Here is a 19,551-nt window from a genome sequence, read left to right as displayed (position 1 = left end):
AACAATGTTTGTGCTTCATAATACTTAACATGTTTTGAAGGACTAAAGATAGAGACTAAAAACAAATAAATAAATAAATAGGATTGATGAATATTTCTCATGAAATAGGCAAAAAAAAGTGTTTGAGAAATATAATTGGTAGAATAAAATAATACTGTTTTTATACCTTGATTTTTACCCAATATATTGATGTAATTTAACGGATAAAAATAAAGATATGCGGCAAACATTAACCATTGTATAATATCATTTGTGAGTCATCTTAATCTGTTTTAGCAAAAATAAAAAATGATGAGCAGAAAAAATACACTAAGTGTAAAATGGACAAAATTTTGTCACATACATTTACTTGAATTATACAACCTCCCTGAGCAATTGACAGTATATTCGGAATTATTTACATTTCATTTATGAAAAAATTAATGTGTTTACTTCAGTCACAGGATGAGTATGTTGTGAGGCCAAAACAGGGCCTACACTGTTGATTCTTCATCCAGTTATTCACCATTACTACATAGGCCACCAACATCGTGAATTTCTGTCAAAAGTATAGAAAGATCTTGTCAACTTGCCTGTTCTTATTTTCAGCTGTGTTCCCAGTACCTAGCTGAATGATTGACTTGATAAATATCTGGTGGATATCTGGTGAATAAGTAAATAGATGAATAGAAACTCACAGTCTGGTAAAGGATTAAAAGCTTTATTCTTATAAATGAGGTAAAAATAACAGGTTTTGTGAAAGAGAACCTTCCAGAAGAATTGGAGATGTGGGAGAGAGTAGGCTACTTTTTGCTATACTCAAGTAGTGGAGCTTTGCATCCACATATGCACACCACTGTGTAGATCCATATCTCTACAAATCCAAGGCCTCCATCCTCATTTGGTCCTTTAGAATTCTTCAGATAAAGATTTGGAGCATTCTGAGTTACGACAGGTTGTTGCAGAATTAACCTAAGTCCATTAGGTTAAGCCCAGGAGGAGGTAGAAGCATTTTGTAAAACAGTTAAGCATATAGAAGAGTTTTTAAAATCATTGAATGTGGATTCCAGAGGACAGGGTAAAAGTAATTGTGATAGAGAACAGGCTGTGGAAGAAGTAAGAGTTTAGAATAAAAGATACAAAACCCAGCATGACTTTAGAATGCCACAGATGATAGAGAAAACTGACATGTAGGCTTCACTCAGTGTCAAAGAATGACAGGATATGAGGTATGGTGGAATTAATTGCTTCAAGACCTCAAACAGAATACTAATTCAAAGTTGCATGAATGAGAATAAAGTTAAGTTTTCAGAGGCAATCACAGTGTTAGCTGGTAGATAGCAAACTAGTCTGTAGCAAAATGCAAGAGCATGACTCGGCGGGTGGGAAGTTCCCTTAAATTGAGCTCAGAAAGAAGCTTCTGGTAGTCAGAGACAAGACAGGCCTAGCGGGTGTGGTTGCATAATCTGTAGGAAGTCAGGTATAAGAAACTTTTGAAGACATTTTAGAAGTAGATATCCAAATATATATCCCCAGTCTTGGCTTCTCTGGAACTCTAGATTAGCACTCAATCAATAACTTGACATTTCTACTTTTATGTCTAATAGAAATCCTAGATTTAGCATGAGCTAAACAGTATTCTTGATTTTCTTTCATACCCACACCTGTTCTATCAGTCTTTCCCATATCAATAAATGGTACCATCACTGACTCGTTTTACTCAGGAAAAAATCTTAAAGTTTTCCTTGATGCCTCTCTTTTAATTTTGCACTTCCCAATACAAACAAGGCCTGTAAATGCTACTTATAAAACATATCCTGAATCCATCCACTGTTCTCAATCTCTTCTGTCACCACTCTAGCCCTCGGCACTTATGTATCGTTTGGATTCCTGAAATAACCTCATACTGGTCTTCCAACTTCTATTATACACCCTTTACTATACATTCTCTACAGAGTAGAAAGAGGGATTTTTTTAATGTATGTAAATCTATCACTCCAAGGCATAAAAGTATATTCCATTGCATTTAGAAAAATGTCCAGTTTCCCTCCCCTGATTCACAATAACTTGCCCAATCCTATGTACATGTCTTCACCTTCTAGTGTTCTCCCCCTAACCTCCCATGATCCATATACATTCATCTAGTTCTGCTTCTCTAGCATAAGCAGCTCATTTCAGTCTTTTGCACTCTCTGATCCCACTGCCTGTAAGGATATTTCCCCTAGAGTTTCACATAGCTGTCTGCTTCTGGTCAGAGCTCAAAATTAATGACATCTTTTCAGAGAGACATTTGCTAACCAGGCAGTCTAAAATTAGAACCCCAGAGGCTGGATATCTCCTCACTTCATCTTAGTGCTTTGATGCATTTCTTGTTTGTGAATTTGTTTGACTGGTTGGATAGTAATTTCATTTATGTGTCTTCATGTCTCTCTTATACAACTGGAATGCTCTATGGGAGCAAAGAACTATCTACTTACTAGTTGTATCATCTTGGAAAAGCTACTTAAACTATCTGTGCCTTAGTTTCTTCTCTATACAATGGGAAAATAATATTATACATCATAGGGCTGTTCTGATATAAAAAAGGGTAATAATTACAAATTGTGGAGAACTTAAAAGATATATAAGATATTTAATAAATTATTGTTGAATGGATAAACAGAAACAGAATAATAATGAATAAATAGGAAGAAATTACATTATAGAAGAATGAAAGGTGGCTGAAGAATATGGTTGTGGCTATGGGGGTGAAGATGCATGAAAACTATAGGGGAAAAAGAAAGTAGTATGAGCCCTTAATTTAATCGAAGACCAAGACAGCTGTAAAACAACATTGCATTTTTTACTACTTGTTCAACAGGGATAAATGGACAATCTCTTGAAAGATCAGGAAGAACAGGAACATCAGCTGGAGGATCAAGGACAATTGGACAATCAACTGAAGGATCAGGGACAATTGAACCATCATCTGGAAGATCAAGGACAACTGGACCATCTGTTGTAGGATCAGGGGCAACTGGATCATTATCTGGAGTGACAGAGACAACTGGACCATCAACAGAAGAATCAGGAACCACTAAACGATCAAATGAAGTCTCAGGAAAAACAGTACCATTAACTGAAAGATCAAGGACAACTGTGCAATCAATTGGAGTAACAGGGACTACTGGATCATCAACCGAAGAATTAGGGAAAGCAGTACCATCAACTGGAGTGACAGGGACTACTGAAACATCGACTGGAGGATCAGGAACAACTGGATCATCAATTGGAGTATCAGGGGCTACTGGACCATCAACTGGTGATTCTGGGGCAACTGCATCATCAGTTTTAGGTTCAAAGACAAGTGAACGATCAGTTCGAGGATCAAGAACCACTGAGACATCAAATGCAGTGACAGGAACATATGAACCATCAATGAGAACATCAGGGACAACTGGAAAATCTAGGTCAATTGGACAGTCTGTTGTAGGGTCAGAGACAACCACTCCATTATTTGGAGCAACAGGGACTACTATTATTGGAAAAGGAACCAGTTTATGGTCATCTGGAGGATCAGGGATCCCTGGATCAACACCTGGAAATTCAATAGCAACTGGACCAAATATTGTAGGTTCAGAGACAAGTGCACCATTATCTGGAGCAACAGGAAACATAGTTACAGAATCAGGAATGGGTTTACCCTTATCTGGAGCATCAGGGAAACCTGGATCATCACCTGGAGGATCAGCAGCAACTGGACCACCTGGTATTGGTTTAGAGACAACTGCAGCATTATCTGGAACAACGGGAACTGCAGCTATAGCATTAGGAACAAGCTTATCATCAGGTGAGTGATCAGGGACCACTAGACCACTACCTGGAAATCAGGGACAAGTGGACTAACTGGTCTAAGTTCAGAGATATCTGTGCCATTATCTGCAACAACAGGGACTAATGTTATAGGATCAGGAACAGGTTTACCCTCATCCAGAGCATCAGGGACCCCAGGATCATCACCTGCAGGATCGGCAGCAACTGGACCACATGGTGTTGGTTCAGAGACAATGGCACCATTATCTGGAGCAACAGGGACAGCTGCTATAAGATCAGGAACCAGTTTAGCACCGGTTTTAAAATTAGGGACCACTAGATCAATACCAGGAAGATCAGGGACAACTGGACCACCTGCTGTAATTTCAGAGACAACTGCACCAGTGTCTGGAACAAGAGGAACTGCAACTATAGTATCAGGTACCAGTTTACCATCGGTTGAGGGATCAGGGAGCACTAGATCACTACCTGGAGGGTCAGGGACAAGTGGACCACCTAGTGTAAGTTCAGAGATAACTTCACCATTATCTGGAGCAACAGGGACTAGTGTTACAGGATCAGGAACAAGTTTACCAATATCTAGAGCATCAGGGACCCTTCAATCATCAACTGGAGGATCAGCAGCAACTTCATCACCTGGTGTTGGTTTGGAGACAACAGCATCACTATCTGGAGCAACAGGGACTGCTGCTATGGGAGCAGGAACCAGTTTACTCTCAGCTGAAGAAACAGGGACCACTAGATCAATTCCTCAAGAATCAGGGACAACTGCACTACCTGGTGTAGGTTCACAGACAACTGCAGCATTATCTAGAGCCACAGTAACTGCAGCTATAGGATCAGTAACCAGTTTACCATCAGTTGAGGGATCAAGGACCACTAGATCACTACCTGGAAGATCAGGGAGAAGTGGACCCCCTGGTGTAAGTTCAGAGATAACTTCAAAATTATCTGGAGCAACAGTGACTAATGTTATAGGATTAGGAACCAGTTTACCCTTGTCGGGATCATCAGGAACCCCTGGATTATCAACTGGAGGATCAGCAGCACGTGCACCACCTGATGTTGGTTTGCAGACAACTGAACCATTATCTGGAGCAACAAGGACCACTGCTTTAGGATCAGGAACCAGTTTACCATCAGTTGAAGGACAAGGGACCACTAGATTAATACCTGGAAGATCAGGGACAACTGGACCACCTGCTGTAGGTACAGAGAAAACTGCACCATTACCTGGAGCAAGAGGAACTGCAGGTTTAGGATCAGGAACAAGTTTACCATTGGTAGAGGGATCAAGGACCACTAGATCACCACCTGGAGGATTAAGGACAAGTGGACGACCTGCTGTAAGTTCAGATATAACTGCGCCATTATCTGGAGCAACGAGAACTGCTTCTATAAGTCCAGGAGCACATTTACCCTCATCTGGAGCATCAGGAACCACTGGATCATACCCTGGAGGATAAGCAGCAACTGGACCACCTGGTATTGGTTCAGAGACAACTGCAGCATTATCTGTAGCAACAGGAACTGCAGCTATAGGATCAGGTACCAGTTTACCATCAGTGAAGGGATCAGGGACCACCAGATCACTACCTGGAGGATCAGGGACAAGTGGACAACCTGGTGTAAGTTCAGATATAACTGTGCCATTACCTGGAGAATCAGGAAGTAATATTATAGGATCAGGAACAAGTTTACCCTCATCTGGAGCATCAGGAAACCCTGGATCATCACCTGGAGGATCAGCAGCAACTGGAACACCTGGTGTTTGTTCAGAGACAAGTGCACAATTAGCTGGAGCAATAGAGACCACTGCTCTAAGATCAGCAAACAGGTTACCATCAGTTGAAAGATTAGGGGCCACTAGATCAATACCTGGAGGATCAGGGACAACTTTATCAGATGCTGTAAATTCAGAGACAACTGCATCTTTATTTGGAGCAACAGGGACTCATGTTATAACATCAGGAACAATAGGGACCCCTGGATCATCACCTGGGGGATCAGCAGCAACTGGACCACCTGGTATTGTTTCAGACACAACTGCCTTATTTTCTGGAGAATCAGGGATCATTGCTATCGGATCAGGAACAAGTTTACCCTTATCAGGAGCATCAGGGATGCCTAGATTGTCACCTGGGGGATCAGAGGCAAGTGGATCACCTGTTATTGTTTCAGAGACAACTCCACCATTATCTGTAGCAACAGGAACTGCAGCTATAAGATCCGAACTAGTTTACCATCAGTTGAGGGATCAGGGACCACTAGATCACTACCTGGAGGATCAGAGACAAGTGGACCACCTGGGGTAATTTCAGATATAACTGCACCATTATCTGGAACAATAGGGACTAATGTTATAGGATCAGAAACCAGTTTAACCTCATCCAGAACATCAGGGACACCTGGATCGTCAACTGGAGGATCAGTAGCAAGTGAACCACATGGTATTGGTTTGCAGACAACAGCACCATTTTCTGGATCAAGAGAGACTGCTCCTATAGGATCAGGAACCAGTTTATCCTCATCTGGAACATCAGAGACACCTGGATCATCTATTGGAGGATCAGCAACTGGACCACTTGGTATTGTTTCAGACACAACTGCCCTATTATCTGGAGCAGCAGGGACTGCTGCTATAGAATTAGGAACCAGTTTACATTCATCTGGAGTATCAGAAGCCCCTGGATCATCACCTGGAGGATCATCAGCTGCTGGACCACCTGGTCTTGTTTCAGAGACAACTGCACCATTATCTGGAGCAACAGAAACCACTGCTTTAGGATCAGGAACCAGTTTACTATCAGTTGAAGGACCAGACACCACTAGATTAATACCTGGAGGAATAGGGACAACTGAACCACCTGTTGTAGTTACAAAGACAACTGCACCATTATCTGGAGAAGGAGGAGCTTCAGGTTTAGGATCAGGAACAGGTTTACCTTCAGTTGAGGGATCAGGGAGCACTAGATCACTACCTGGAGGATCAGGGACAAGTGGACGCCCTGGTGTAAGTTCAGAGATAATGACGCCTTTATCTGGGGCAACAGGGACTAATGTTATAGGATCAGGAAGAAGTTTACCCTCATTTGGGGCATCAGGAACCCCTGGATCATCACCTGGAGGATCAGCAGCAAGTGCACCACCTGGTGTTGTATTGCAAACAACTGCACCATTATCTGCAGCAACAGGGTCTGCTGCTATAGGATCAGGAATCGGTTTACCATTAGTTGAAGGATCTGGGAACACTAGATCAGTAACTGGTGGATCAGGGACAACTGCACCAGGTGCTGTACGTTCAAAGCCAACTGCACCATTATCTGGAAAAAAAGGGACTAATGTTATAAGATTGGGAACAAGTTTACCCACATCAGGAGCCTCAAGAAACCCTGGATCATCACCTGGAGGATTGGCAGCAACTGGAACACCTGGTGTTGGTTCAGAGACAAGTACACAATTAGCTGGAGCAATAGCGACCACTGCTCTAGGATCAGCAAACGGTTTACCATCAGTTGAAAGATTAAGGACCACTAGATCAATACCTGGAGGATCAGGGACAACTGGACCACTTGCTGTAAGTTCAGAGACAACTGCATCTTTATTTGGAACAACAGGGCCTCATGTTATAAGATCAGGAGCAGTAGGGACCCCTGGATCATCACCTGGAGGATCAGCAGCAACTGGACCACCTGGTATTGTTTCAGACACAACTGCCTTATTTTCTGGAGAATCAGGGATCATTGCTATCGGATCAGGAACAAGTTTACCCTTATCAGGAGCATCAGGGACACCTAGATTGTCACCTGGGGGATCAGAGGCAAGTGGATCACCTGTTATTGTTTCAGAGACAACTCCATCATTATCTGTACCAACAGGAACTGCAGCTATAGGATCCAGAACTAGTTTACCATCAGTTGAGGGATCAGGGACCACTAGATCACTACTTGGAGGATCATGGACAAGTGGACAACCTGGTGTAAGTTCAGACATAACTGTTTCATTGTCTGGAACAACAAGGTCTAATGTTATAGAATCAGGAAGCAGTTTACCATCATCTGGAGCATCAATGAACCCTGGATCATAACCTGGAGGATCATCAGCAACTGGACCACCTGGTGTTGTTTCAGAGACAACGGCACCATTTTCTGGAGCATCAGACAGTGCTGCTTTAGGATCAGGAACTGGTTTACTCTCATCCGGAGCATCAGGGAACCCTGGATCATCACCCGGAGGATCAGCAGCAACTGGACCACGTGGTATTGTTTCAGACACAACTGCGCTATTATCTGGAGCAAAAGGGACCACTGCCTTAGTATCAGGAACAAGTTTACCCTCATCTGGAGCATCAGGGACCACTGGACCATCACCTGGAGGATCAGCAGCAACTGGATCACCTGTTATTGTTTTGGAGACAAATGCAGTATTATCTGGAGCAACAGGAACTGCAGTTATAGGTTCAGGAACCAGTTTACCATCACTTGAGGGATCAGGGACCACTAGATCACTACCTGAAGGCTCAGGGACAAGTGGACCAACTGGTTTAAGTGCAGAGATAACTGAGCAATTATCTGGAACAACGGGGGGTAATGTTATAAGATCAGGAACTAGTTTACCCTCATCTGGAGCATCAGGGAACCCTGCAATATCACCTGGAAGATCAGCAGCAACTGGACCACCTGTTGTAGGTTCAGAGACATTTGGACCAGTATCTGGAGCAATAGGCACCACTCTTACAGGATCTGGAGACAGTTTAACATCATTTGAAAGAACAGCCTCTACTGGATCAATTCCTGGAGGATCAGGGAGAACTAGACTATCAGTTGTAGGTTCAGAGACAACTGTGTCTCTATTTGGAGCAACAGGGACCACTGTTATTGCATCAAGAGCCAGCTTGCCATCAGCTGAAAGATCTGCCACCAGTAGTTCAATACATGCAGGGTCAGGGACAAGTGGACCATACGTTGTAGGTTCAGACACAAGTGCACCATTATCTAGGGCAACAGGGACCGCTGCTATAGGATCAGGAACCGGTTTACCATCAGTTGAAGGATCAGGGACCACTAGATCAGTACCTGGAGGATCAAGGACAACTGGACCACCTGGTGTAAGTTCAAAGACAATTGCATCTTTATCTGGAGCAACAGGGGCTAATGTTATAGAATCAGGAACCAGTTTACCCTCATCTGGAACATCAGGGACCCTTGGATCATCGCTTGGAGAATCAGCAGCACCTGCACCACCTGGTGTAGGTTCAGAGACAACTGCACCATTATCTGTAGGAACAAGACTACTATTTATGGATTAGGAAGCATTTTACCCTCATCAGTAACATCAGCGAACCTTGGATCATTACCTGGTGGATCACTGACCCCTGGATCACCTGGTTCAAGTTCAGAGACAACTGCACCATCATCTGGAGCAACAGCGACCACTGTTACAGGATTAGTAACCAGTTTACCATTAGTTGAAGGATCAGCGATCACAAGATCAATACTTGGAGGATCAGAGACAAGTGGACCATCTGTTGTAGGTTCAGAGACAACTGCACCATTATCTGGAGCTACAGGGACCACTGTTATTGTGTCAAGAACAAGTTTGTCATCAGTTGAAGCATCAGCCACCACTAGTTCAACACCTGGAGGGTCAGGGACAAGTCGACCATATGTTGTAGGTTCAGAGACAAGTGCACCATTATCTGCAACAACAGGTACCACTGTTATAGGATCAGGAACCAGTGTACCCTCATCTGGAGCATCAGGGACTCCTGGATCATTGCCTGTAGGATCAGCACCAACTGGACCACCTGGTGTAATTTCAGAGACAACTGCACCATTATCTGGAGCAACAAGGACCCCGGTTATAGGAAGAGGAACTAGTTTACCATCAGTTGAAGGATCAGTCACCACTAGATTAATACCTGGAGGATCAGGAACAGCTGGGTCATCTTTTGTAGGTTCAGAGACAACTACACCATTATCTGGAGAAATAGGGATGACTGTTATGGGATCAGGGACAAGTTTACAATCAGTTGTAGGATCAGGGATAACTAGTTCCACAGTTGTACTGTTAGGAAAAACTAGAATCTCTATTGTAAGTTCAGGGACAACTGGATTATTATCTGGACCATTAGAGACAACTGGAGCATCAATTGAAAGACTAGGATCATCACTTGGCCTGACTGCCACAACTAGATTCTCTGTTGTAGGCTCAGGGACAGTGGAACCATCAACTAGAGAATCATGGACAACCAGCCCAGGAGATGTAACTTCATCAACCATTGTATTGTCAGCTGGTGCTTCAGGAGCAACTAGACCTGGAGTGACAGGGACAAGCAGACCTTCTGTTGTAGGTTCAGAGACAGCTGGTCCATCATCTGGAGAAACAGGGATGACTGTTATAGGATCAGGGTCAAGTGGATCATCAGCTGAAGGATCACAGACAACTGGATCAGCAGGTGTACTAACAATAACCACTAGAACATCTGGTATAGCTTCAGGGGCAAGTGCACTATAATCTGGAGTGACAAGGACAACAATAACATCCACTGTAGGCTTAGGGACAACTGGATCATCATCTGGAGAAACAGGGACCACTGTTGTTGAATCAGGAAAAAGTGGACCCTCAGGTGAAGGATCAGGGACAACTGCATCACCAGATGGATTGACAAGAACTACTAAAATCTCTGTTGTCAGTTTAGGGACTACAGGACCATCATCTGGAGTGATGTGGACAACACAAACATCTATTGTAGGTTCAGGGACAACTGGATCATCAACTGGAGTATTAGAGACAATTGATACATCAGCTGAAGGATCAAAGACAACTAGACCATCAATTGGAAGATCATGGACAACTGGGACATCAGTTGAAGGATCTGGAACAACTGGATCATCAAATTTTACAACCACAGAGACCAGGAGGACAACTTGGGGGCCAGGAATTGAGGTTACCACATATGAAGGCAAGTCAAGTTAGCTATATTTAAACAATAATATAAATAATTTTAATTTGATAGAGATATAATTTTGAACTATATTACTTTATCAGAATTATACTATTTAGAACTCATTGTTGAATAAAGATGGGAACTTTGTAGAATATTATTGTTTTAAATTGATTCCTCACACCCCTTAAGAAGGTTATGTTTTCATCCCTGCTACTTCTTTTGTGACCAGGTGGAATCAGTAGATCACTGGGAGCTACCAGAGGTGCTGGTAGTGGAGGCCCAGTTGGAGCATCAAGCTTTAGAGCCACGTCTGCTGGGAACCAAGCAGGCAAGACTCACCAGGGTGCTCCTTTGGTGGTCCAACATGAGCATGGCTTAGGCCCAAATTACAATAATGATTTAAGTTAATTTAAGCAAGGACCACATTTTTGGAGAAATGATTAAGAGGTGGTCTAGGTTTATTATTAACATCTAAATTTGAAATTTACTTAAATGGCAGTAAGTTTATAATTTTTACAAAATGAACCATGTGAAGATAATAGTCAGTTATCCTTTTAACCAGACACAACTGAAGAACCATATGGAGAAACTACTGAAGTGGGTGAAAGCATGACCAGATCAACTACACCCAGAAAATCAGGTGAGTGGGAAGGGAAGGTATTGGCCCCAGTTACAACCCAACATAAGGTTTTTTGATAAATCTGATAAATATCCATTATTGGATATTAGTGTATTATAAGTTTAGAAATCAGAAAATCTGATCCAAATTATCTGGTATTGAGGACCTTGGATATTTTGTTAGGTGTTTTCAGACCAGTACTGCAACTGCAGCACCTGGACTCAAAGTAGTTACATTGTTAAATGTCCAGGTAGTGTCCCAATAAAATAAGAATATTGGTCATGACTTTCTACTTTTAATCTCACATTCCATAGGAGCCACCCCTGTCTCAACAATTGCACCAGAAAGATCCACTACTACTGGTAAGTAAGCAGGGGATGTGAGATGTATTTTTTGACTTGTTTTCATGCTCACTGGCTAATTAAAAATGGCAAAATAGGGCTTCCCTGGTGGCGCAGTGGTTGAGAGTCTGCCTGCCGATGCAGGGGACACAGGTTCGTGCCCCGGTCCGGGAAGATCCCACATGGCACGGAGCGGCTGGGCCCGTGAGCCATGGCCACTGAGCCTGTGCTCCACAACGGGAGAGGCCACAGCAGTGAGAGGCCCGCATACCGCAAAAAAAAAAAAAAAAAAAAAAAAAAAAAAAAGACAAAATAATTAATAATAATTCCAGTTAAATAATACAATGCCCTAAAATCTATTATGTCATTTAAATATTTAAATAAGTATTGTTATCTCATTTTACTCATGAAAAACTTAGAAAAGATATTACATAAGTTGGTCCAGGTTCTACAGCAAATCAAATAGTGGAGACAATATATTTTTTTTAACATCTTTATTGGAGTATAATTGCTTTACAATGGTGTGTTAGTTTCTGCTTTATAACAAAGTGAACCAGCTATACATATACATATATCCCCATATCTCCAGTCCATTCTCTACATTTGCATCTTTATTCCTGTCCTACCCCTAGGTTCTTCAGAACCATTTTTTTTTTTAGATTCCATATAAATGTGTTAGCACATGTTATTTGTTTTTCTCTTTCTGACTTACTTCACTCTGTATGACAGTCTCTAGGTCCATCCACCTCACTGCAAATAACTCAATTTCATTTCTTTTTATGGCTGAGTAATATTCCATTGTATATATGTGCCACATCTTCTTTATCCATTCATCTGTTGAGGGACACTTAGGTTGTTTCCATGTCCTGGCTATTGTAAATAGAGCTGCAATGAACATTGTGGTACATGACTCTTTTTGAATTATGGTTTTCTCAGGGCATATGCCCAGTAGTGGGATTGCGGGGTCATGTGGTAGTTCTATTTGTAGTTTTTTAAGGAACCTCCATACTGTTCTCCATAGTGGCTGTATCAATTTACATGTGGAGACAATATTTTTATCCATTGTTTACTGACTCCACAGTCTGCTCTTTACCACAAGGGCATCCTCCACTGAGGCAAATATACAATGATCTTTAGTGACCCATTAATAAGAGTTTGCATTTAATATTTACATAGCTTAAATTTTCCCCATTTCTAACTATAAAAATGACAGCAGCAGATAATAAAAAGAAGTATAACATTTTTAATATGTTGAGAAACTTTGGCCTTTTGCCATTCTGAAATCACAAGATTTGGGGCATTTATAAAAACTATAATACTATTGTTTTGCAAATCAAAATTTTATCTCTTCATTTCTTTTTACAATTATTACAACATGACATAAAATTCACAAATACTTATAAGACAATTTTTTCTTAACAATAAATGGACTATTTATTCAAGTTTCTAGACTAGTAACAGTGGGTCGGCCAAAAAGTTTGTTCGGGCTTTTCTGTAACATTGTATGGAAAAACCCGAAGAATTTTTTGGCCAACCCAATATACTCATATCGAGTATATTGGGAAAAAAACTTCATTTCTCAATTTGCTGGTTATCTAATAGAACCTAGGTTTTAGTGAATAAATTGTCCAATGTTAAGAATAGATTGCTTATTCTTTCTTTTTCTGGTAAAGATTTATCCTATGTTTATTCTAACTACTCTTACAAACTCCCCTTATGTAAAATTATTTTACAAACTAATCACTAGAAAATAATTAATTTGATAATTTGATTCAGACTAAATGTATAATATTATCTATTCAATCTATGGTTATGCTAACCTAAATGAATTGCCATGCTTCATATTATATATTGAACCTCATAATTATAAATTAATTCCATAGTTACTAATATGTGACTCCTGGGTACAGCATGTATTTTATCTTTTTTTTTTTTTTTGCATTTTCCAAGTTCAAGACTTTAGTCTTTAAATGGAACCAAAGAAGAATTACATATGTGTAAACATTTTATTTGGGAAAAGGGCAATGATTTTGTTTTTATTTTGATAATTTGTAACTCATAGATGATTTCTTAAAAGGGCACTTTACAATTTATCTCCCAAGAGGTCTCTCACCCTGAATAGAATTTCTAAGATGAGCCTCTGTGGAAATAACATATTTCTGTTTTTTAATTAAAAAATTTTTATATCATGGCAGTTGAAGCATTGTGGTGAATTTTAAAAATAAAATTCACGTATATTATTTAATTGAAACATGAATTTAATTTTTCTCTATTAGGCTCAGATAATACAATTCCACCAGAACCTGTTGTAGGTAAGTTGATATTAAAATGACAAAATTATGCTTTTTCACAATGTGCCTTGAAATAATATTTCTATTTTTTCTACTTGAGCACTGAAAAATATCTAAGGGACTGTGATATTCTTCTCAAATTTTAACCTAATACACATTAAACTGTATGAATTGAGATAAATAAAAATGTACATTTATAAATATATTTGTATTTTTAAATTTAGTGCCATTTAAGCAGCCTGAAGTAACAGATGAAAAAATGTCACATTATAAATGTGGATTTGAAAAAAAATGGTATTACAATAACTAGAATCAAAAATATGATAGCAGAAGTCAATTTATCAGATTAATAAAACATAAACTTCAAATTAGATTTTGGTGGCATAGGGCTCTTGCTTTTTCTATTTTTAATACCTTCTTAAATCATACCAAAGACATATTGAATCTCATATATAATCATTAAATTCTACACTGGTTGTGTACAAACTTACAGAATCAATCAAATAAACAAAAATGACTCTAGAAATATGCTCTTTATTAAATAAAAAGGCAGTCCCATATTTCTCAGCATATTATTTGTCACCTACCATTTCCATTAATTTTTTTAGCTTTTATTGCATCCTGGTGTCTCTTTTAAGTTTAACAGTTTAAAAAAATATGCAAAAGAAATTTATTTTTTAGAATGTTCCACTTTTTCTTAATTGTTCCCCCTCTGCATTCTTTTAGCATTACATTTGAGTATAACCTCCATGAAGACAGGCATTTTTTTCTTATTTTGTTCACTGATATAAAATCCTTTTCTGGTCCTTATCTGATGAGGTATTTGATTTTGATACTTGCCCACCTGATTCACTAGATTCTACCTTTGTGGAATGGGGACAATTCAATATGCATCACTCGGTTGTCACTCATTGCCTGCTACCAGAAACCTGAGAGATCCTTTAAGACAGGCATTTCCAACACAGGTATGGTTGAAATAATAATAAGAACATCTCTCTAGGTACTCAGGACATGAAGCTTTTTGTAGGGCTGCTGTGAAAAAATAATACTAAATGCCTCTTCCCCATATCCCAAATGCCCAAAATTTACTGTTCTCCCATTTTCTACCTCAGAGGCTGCAACTTCCAGAAGTACTGGTACTGCTGGAATTGGATTCCAGACAGGTGAGAAGGAACAGCTCCTGTCTTGTTATTACCACTAATTAGGACACAGGAGATCCTAGAGAGAATTTCTGGAGAACAGTTCATATTTACTCTACCAATACTGCATTTTAGGCAAATTAAGTGTTTTTCAGCTTTGAATTTTTTTTCTGAAAAGTTGCTAATAACAGAGTCTAGAGTCATAGCTGTAATCCCTGAAGTTGGGATTGTAGTAATTGTCATGAATAACTTCTCCTGTGGATTTACATATATCATAAGCTTTGACGAGGGAAGAGTGAGAAAACTTTGTATTCCTGAGAAACTGAGAAGAGTTACAGGAACCTAGGAAACATGTCTGTCCCATGTAGATGTATGCTTTTCACAAGGAAGCAATGAAGAGCACAGTATTTTCACAGTGTCTCAAGTTCTCAGCACACTCAAGGCTTCTGTTTTGAATCCAGAGCAGGTACCAGTGTAGCATCAGAAAGCCAAGTCATAGGGAGTAAGACAGGAGAGGGTGGGAGAAACCCACCCTGTTTCCTCAATGTAGAATGCCAGGAAGCGTATCTCTGGTTGAGAACATTGTCATTATGATTGCTTTGGTAATAAAATGGATAATGAAAAACTACACAGGCTCATCATCAGAGAAGAGTCAGTGAACAGTCCAGTTAGATACTATGAAGATATACCTAGGTTCTTTCTAGAGACATGCTTTTAGGAAAGAAACATGAGCACCATGGTGACTACATTTCATTTTGTGTTTCAGGCACCACTGAGGTAGCCCCTGGCACAACTGTTGCCCCTGGCAATTTCAACACACGTGAGTCAACAAGGTGACATAGAATCTTCCACAGTCCTCCCACAAATTAGATGTCTCCTCTGTTACTATCTTTTACAGACCTACTGCCATATCCTTTCCATGATCCTTAAGTATTCTCCAGTTAACTCTTTCCTCCTTCTCTCCTGCAGAAGGAGAAAGTGAAACAACCAGAGCTGGAATATCCAAAGGTGAGCTCTGCTAAGCTAATACCTGAACTTTATGATAACTTCTCAAAAATAATCTTATGAAAATATATCTGCACTGTTTATAAATGTTATATTGAGCAAATTCAGAAAAACAAGACAAGACAGTTTCCTTATTTCCTGAGCTTATAAGAGCCTTCACTAGACTATTGTGAAGTCAAACTAGGGACAGATAAACTGGTAATGTACAGAGAAATTTCCTATCTCCCCTCCAAAGAAAGGGACTTGATAGTTGAGCACTTTCTCAGTAAAATTGTAGAAAGACATGTTACAAGGGTCATATATGGATCACTTACTGGTACTAAAAGTCTCAGGGTTATAGTTTGCTACTGCCCGGAGACTTTAGATTCCTATTTAAATCACATGGTGAACAGCAATTGAGCTAGTGACCTCTGAGCCTTTCTTGTTTTAGGTACTACTGGTATAGTCTCTGGAAAAACTCTGGAACCTGGAAGTTACAACACAGGTATCTGGACAGTGGCACCTTGGGTGATATAGTCTGACAAAAGCACAGTGTGTACTTTCCCACACCCTAGTCTTTACTCCTTTCTTTCTTTTCTCTGTCAGAGGTCACCACTTCCATGAGAAGAAGTGGGACCACCCAACCAGAACTTCCAGGAGGTGAGCTCTTTTAATCTGAGGCTTTGGGACTTTCATCAAATCTCTGTGTGAATACAGTGAACACATTAGTGTGAAAGTGGGCAAAGGAAAGGGGCCTGAATTTCCTCTGGGAACACAATATGCCAGAGTCACAAACCTGGGTCTGCCTAAGAATTCCATGACCTCAGATGTCTCCATCTGGATTTCCAGAGGCCTGAGCTTGCAGAGCTAGTTGTTGAATGGCAGGAATGAGGGTGACCTTCTAGCCAGCCCCTGCCTACCAAGTCCCCTATCCTTTTATATGGTTTGCCATGTTCTCATAGCACTTACTAACATCTATCACATCGACCTATTTATTATGTTTATTATTCACTGTTGGTCTCCAGTTGCTAGAATATAACTTGCATTAGGGGAGGGATCTTTGAATATTCTGCTCGCTGATATATGCAAGGGCCTAAAACAATATTGCACAGAAGAGATGCTTAATAAATACTAGTGGAATGATGAAATGTATACTTATTTTGAAGCTTCATTCTATTTGCTTTAATAGGTATCCCCATGGTTTTACCTGGAGCCAGCAGCAGTTCACAGAGTTCCATGTCAGGTAAGATGGACTAAATAAGTTAACCTTATCAGAGTATTAGAGTCAAGGAGATCTATTTTAAATATCTGAATATCAAATTAACTCAAGTAATTGTTGAGTAAAACTTAGAAAGAGGAACCCATCATCTGCCTTTTTCCTCCTTCAGGCAGCTCTGTCACCACTCCAGGGAGCCCAGGGTCTGGAAGTGAAACAGGTGAGGGTGACATAAGGTCTCCTTTCACTTTCAATGGACTCTATGGAAAGGGAACTCTAATAACAATAATGATCAATAGGTGTGTCAGGAAAGGAAACTGTGGGAGTAATTGATGGTTCATTTCCTACAGAATCAAAGATCTGCAGGAAAGGTCTCCAGTGGTTCAAGGCTGCATAGCTACTTCAGTATTCATTGGGGAGTTAATGCTGTATTGATCCCTTTATTTTTCTCAATTTAGGTACTTCAGGAGAATTCTCTAAGACAACCATATCTGGAAGTTCCCACACAGGTAGGTTAACAAGAAGGAAATCTTGCTATTTAACCTCATGATGTAGTTAGTAGACCTGTTCTGATAAAATATCAGCATCATTCTTTTCTTAATATTCCAAATCCTCAGACCTCATCATTCATCACTTTATTTCCTCAGAGGCCACAAGATTAATGGGAGGCAGCGGCACACCTGGAACTGGACTCAGACCTGATACAAATGGGTTGCTCATAGTTTGGGGTTTAGCATGAATTATGATTCTCCATAGGTTTGCCTGTTGGGAGGTGTAATCTCCTGCAGAGTAGTTTTCATTGGCTTTTAGGATTTTCTAAGATTTAACATGTTATGGAAGAACTTTCAATACTAGCATCTAGCCTCACAGCTGTAACTTTCTATAGATGGGCTGGTGTGTAATCCATGTGAGGGGTTTCTCCTTGGGATGGCATATGCATCAGGGGGACCAAGGAATATTACACACCTAGGAAGAAGAGAAAGCAATATGAACAGGCCTACCTATATAAAGGTTTTCTCGCTCAAATAATCAATAATGATATTCAGTATTTTCCTTGGCACATTCAAATATTTTTCTGGTTTTCATCCCACAGTAGATAACACTGCAGTACCAGGAGGTCAAGCAACTTGGAGTGTGACAGGTGAACCTGGGAGAAAACCACCTTGTTTTCCTGTCTTGGAATAAAGGGGTTGTCTGAGAAAGTTGCCTCAACTTGGGAACATTTTGATTGCTTTCTTAATGGCATGAGTCATAGAAAAGGCTTATGACTCTCACCTCATCAGGAAGCAGTGAAAGGATACTTTGATATAGCACATTTCTTCTAGAGGCAGGTCTTTAGGAGACAAACACAAGTCACTGTAATGACTTTAGACCCTTTGTATTTCAGGCACCACTGGCGTAATTCCTGGCACAACTGTTGCCCTTGGCAGTTCCAACACAGGTGAGTCGACAAAATGGCAGGGAATCTTTCATGGATCCAGCTATGATGAGTTTACTCCAGTGCTATCCTGTGTAGGAGAACTACCACATATTTTCCATGGTCCTTGCATGGTTTCCAATAATCTCTCTTCTGTTTTCCCCTCTCTCAGATGCCACAACTTCTGTAGAAGAAAGTGGAACAGCAAGAATTGGAATAATCACGGGTGAGCACTGCTGAGTCACTACTTGTACTGTCTAATATCTTTGCAATAAAAAGTCTTGTCTGAAATATATCAAAACTCTTTGAATTTCCATATTCAGCATATTGGGCAAAATCTTAGCAGATGTTCAGTATTTGACATCAATAAATTCAGTTCAGACACTTCAACTTTTCTTGCTTGTGTTCTAACGAGCCTTCATCAGGGCATCACGGGGCCCATTCCTGATAGTTATACAGGTGATTTGCCCTCAAATCTATCTTCCTTTAACTAGAACCTAAAAGGGGGTCTTAGTGGTGGAGGACTTTCTCCATAAATTTGCAAACGGAATGACATGTTTTGAAGGAAATACCTGGAGGATCTCTTGAAACTAAGAAGTCCAGAGAAATATAGATTCACTGGTATATGGGAGAAACAGTTTTTTTTAAAGCCTATGCCCATTTCATGATGTACAAGTTGACCACAATCCTTTTTTTTTTCTTTTTTTATTTCAGGCACAATTGAGAGCATCTCTGGCAAAACTCTGGGACCTGGAAGTGCCAAAACAGGTCAGGAGTCCTAAACATGGACCTTCAGGAGATAT

General features: G+C 40.2%; 1 protein-coding gene across 1 annotated transcript in view; it reads left to right on the top strand.

Annotated features, from left to right (window-relative positions):
- The window catches only part of LOC129392211 (mucin-19), a 126,138-nt gene that overhangs the window by 80,983 nt on the left and 25,604 nt on the right, over positions 1–19,551 (top strand). The window contains 20 exon segments of the mRNA XM_055085731.1: positions 2,840–3,808; positions 3,910–5,138; positions 5,292–6,103; positions 6,187–7,838; positions 7,923–9,044; positions 9,101–10,249; positions 10,346–10,756; positions 10,971–11,069; positions 11,304–11,381; positions 13,978–14,013; positions 15,105–15,155; positions 15,898–15,951; positions 16,567–16,620; positions 16,722–16,775; positions 17,305–17,358; positions 17,790–17,840; positions 18,425–18,472; positions 18,719–18,772; positions 18,921–18,974; positions 19,463–19,516. Coding sequence (XP_054941706.1) covers positions 2,840–3,808; positions 3,910–5,138; positions 5,292–6,103; positions 6,187–7,838; positions 7,923–9,044; positions 9,101–10,249; positions 10,346–10,756; positions 10,971–11,069; positions 11,304–11,381; positions 13,978–14,013; positions 15,105–15,155; positions 15,898–15,951; positions 16,567–16,620; positions 16,722–16,775; positions 17,305–17,358; positions 17,790–17,840; positions 18,425–18,472; positions 18,719–18,772; positions 18,921–18,974; positions 19,463–19,516 — 8,085 coding nt within the window.

The sequence above is a fragment of the Physeter macrocephalus genome, chromosome 6, assembly GCF_002837175.3.
Source record: "Physeter macrocephalus isolate SW-GA chromosome 6, ASM283717v5, whole genome shotgun sequence".
In the NCBI taxonomy this organism is placed as follows: domain Eukaryota; kingdom Metazoa; phylum Chordata; class Mammalia; order Artiodactyla; family Physeteridae; genus Physeter; species Physeter macrocephalus.
This window is presented reverse-complemented; position numbering and strand designations above follow the sequence as displayed.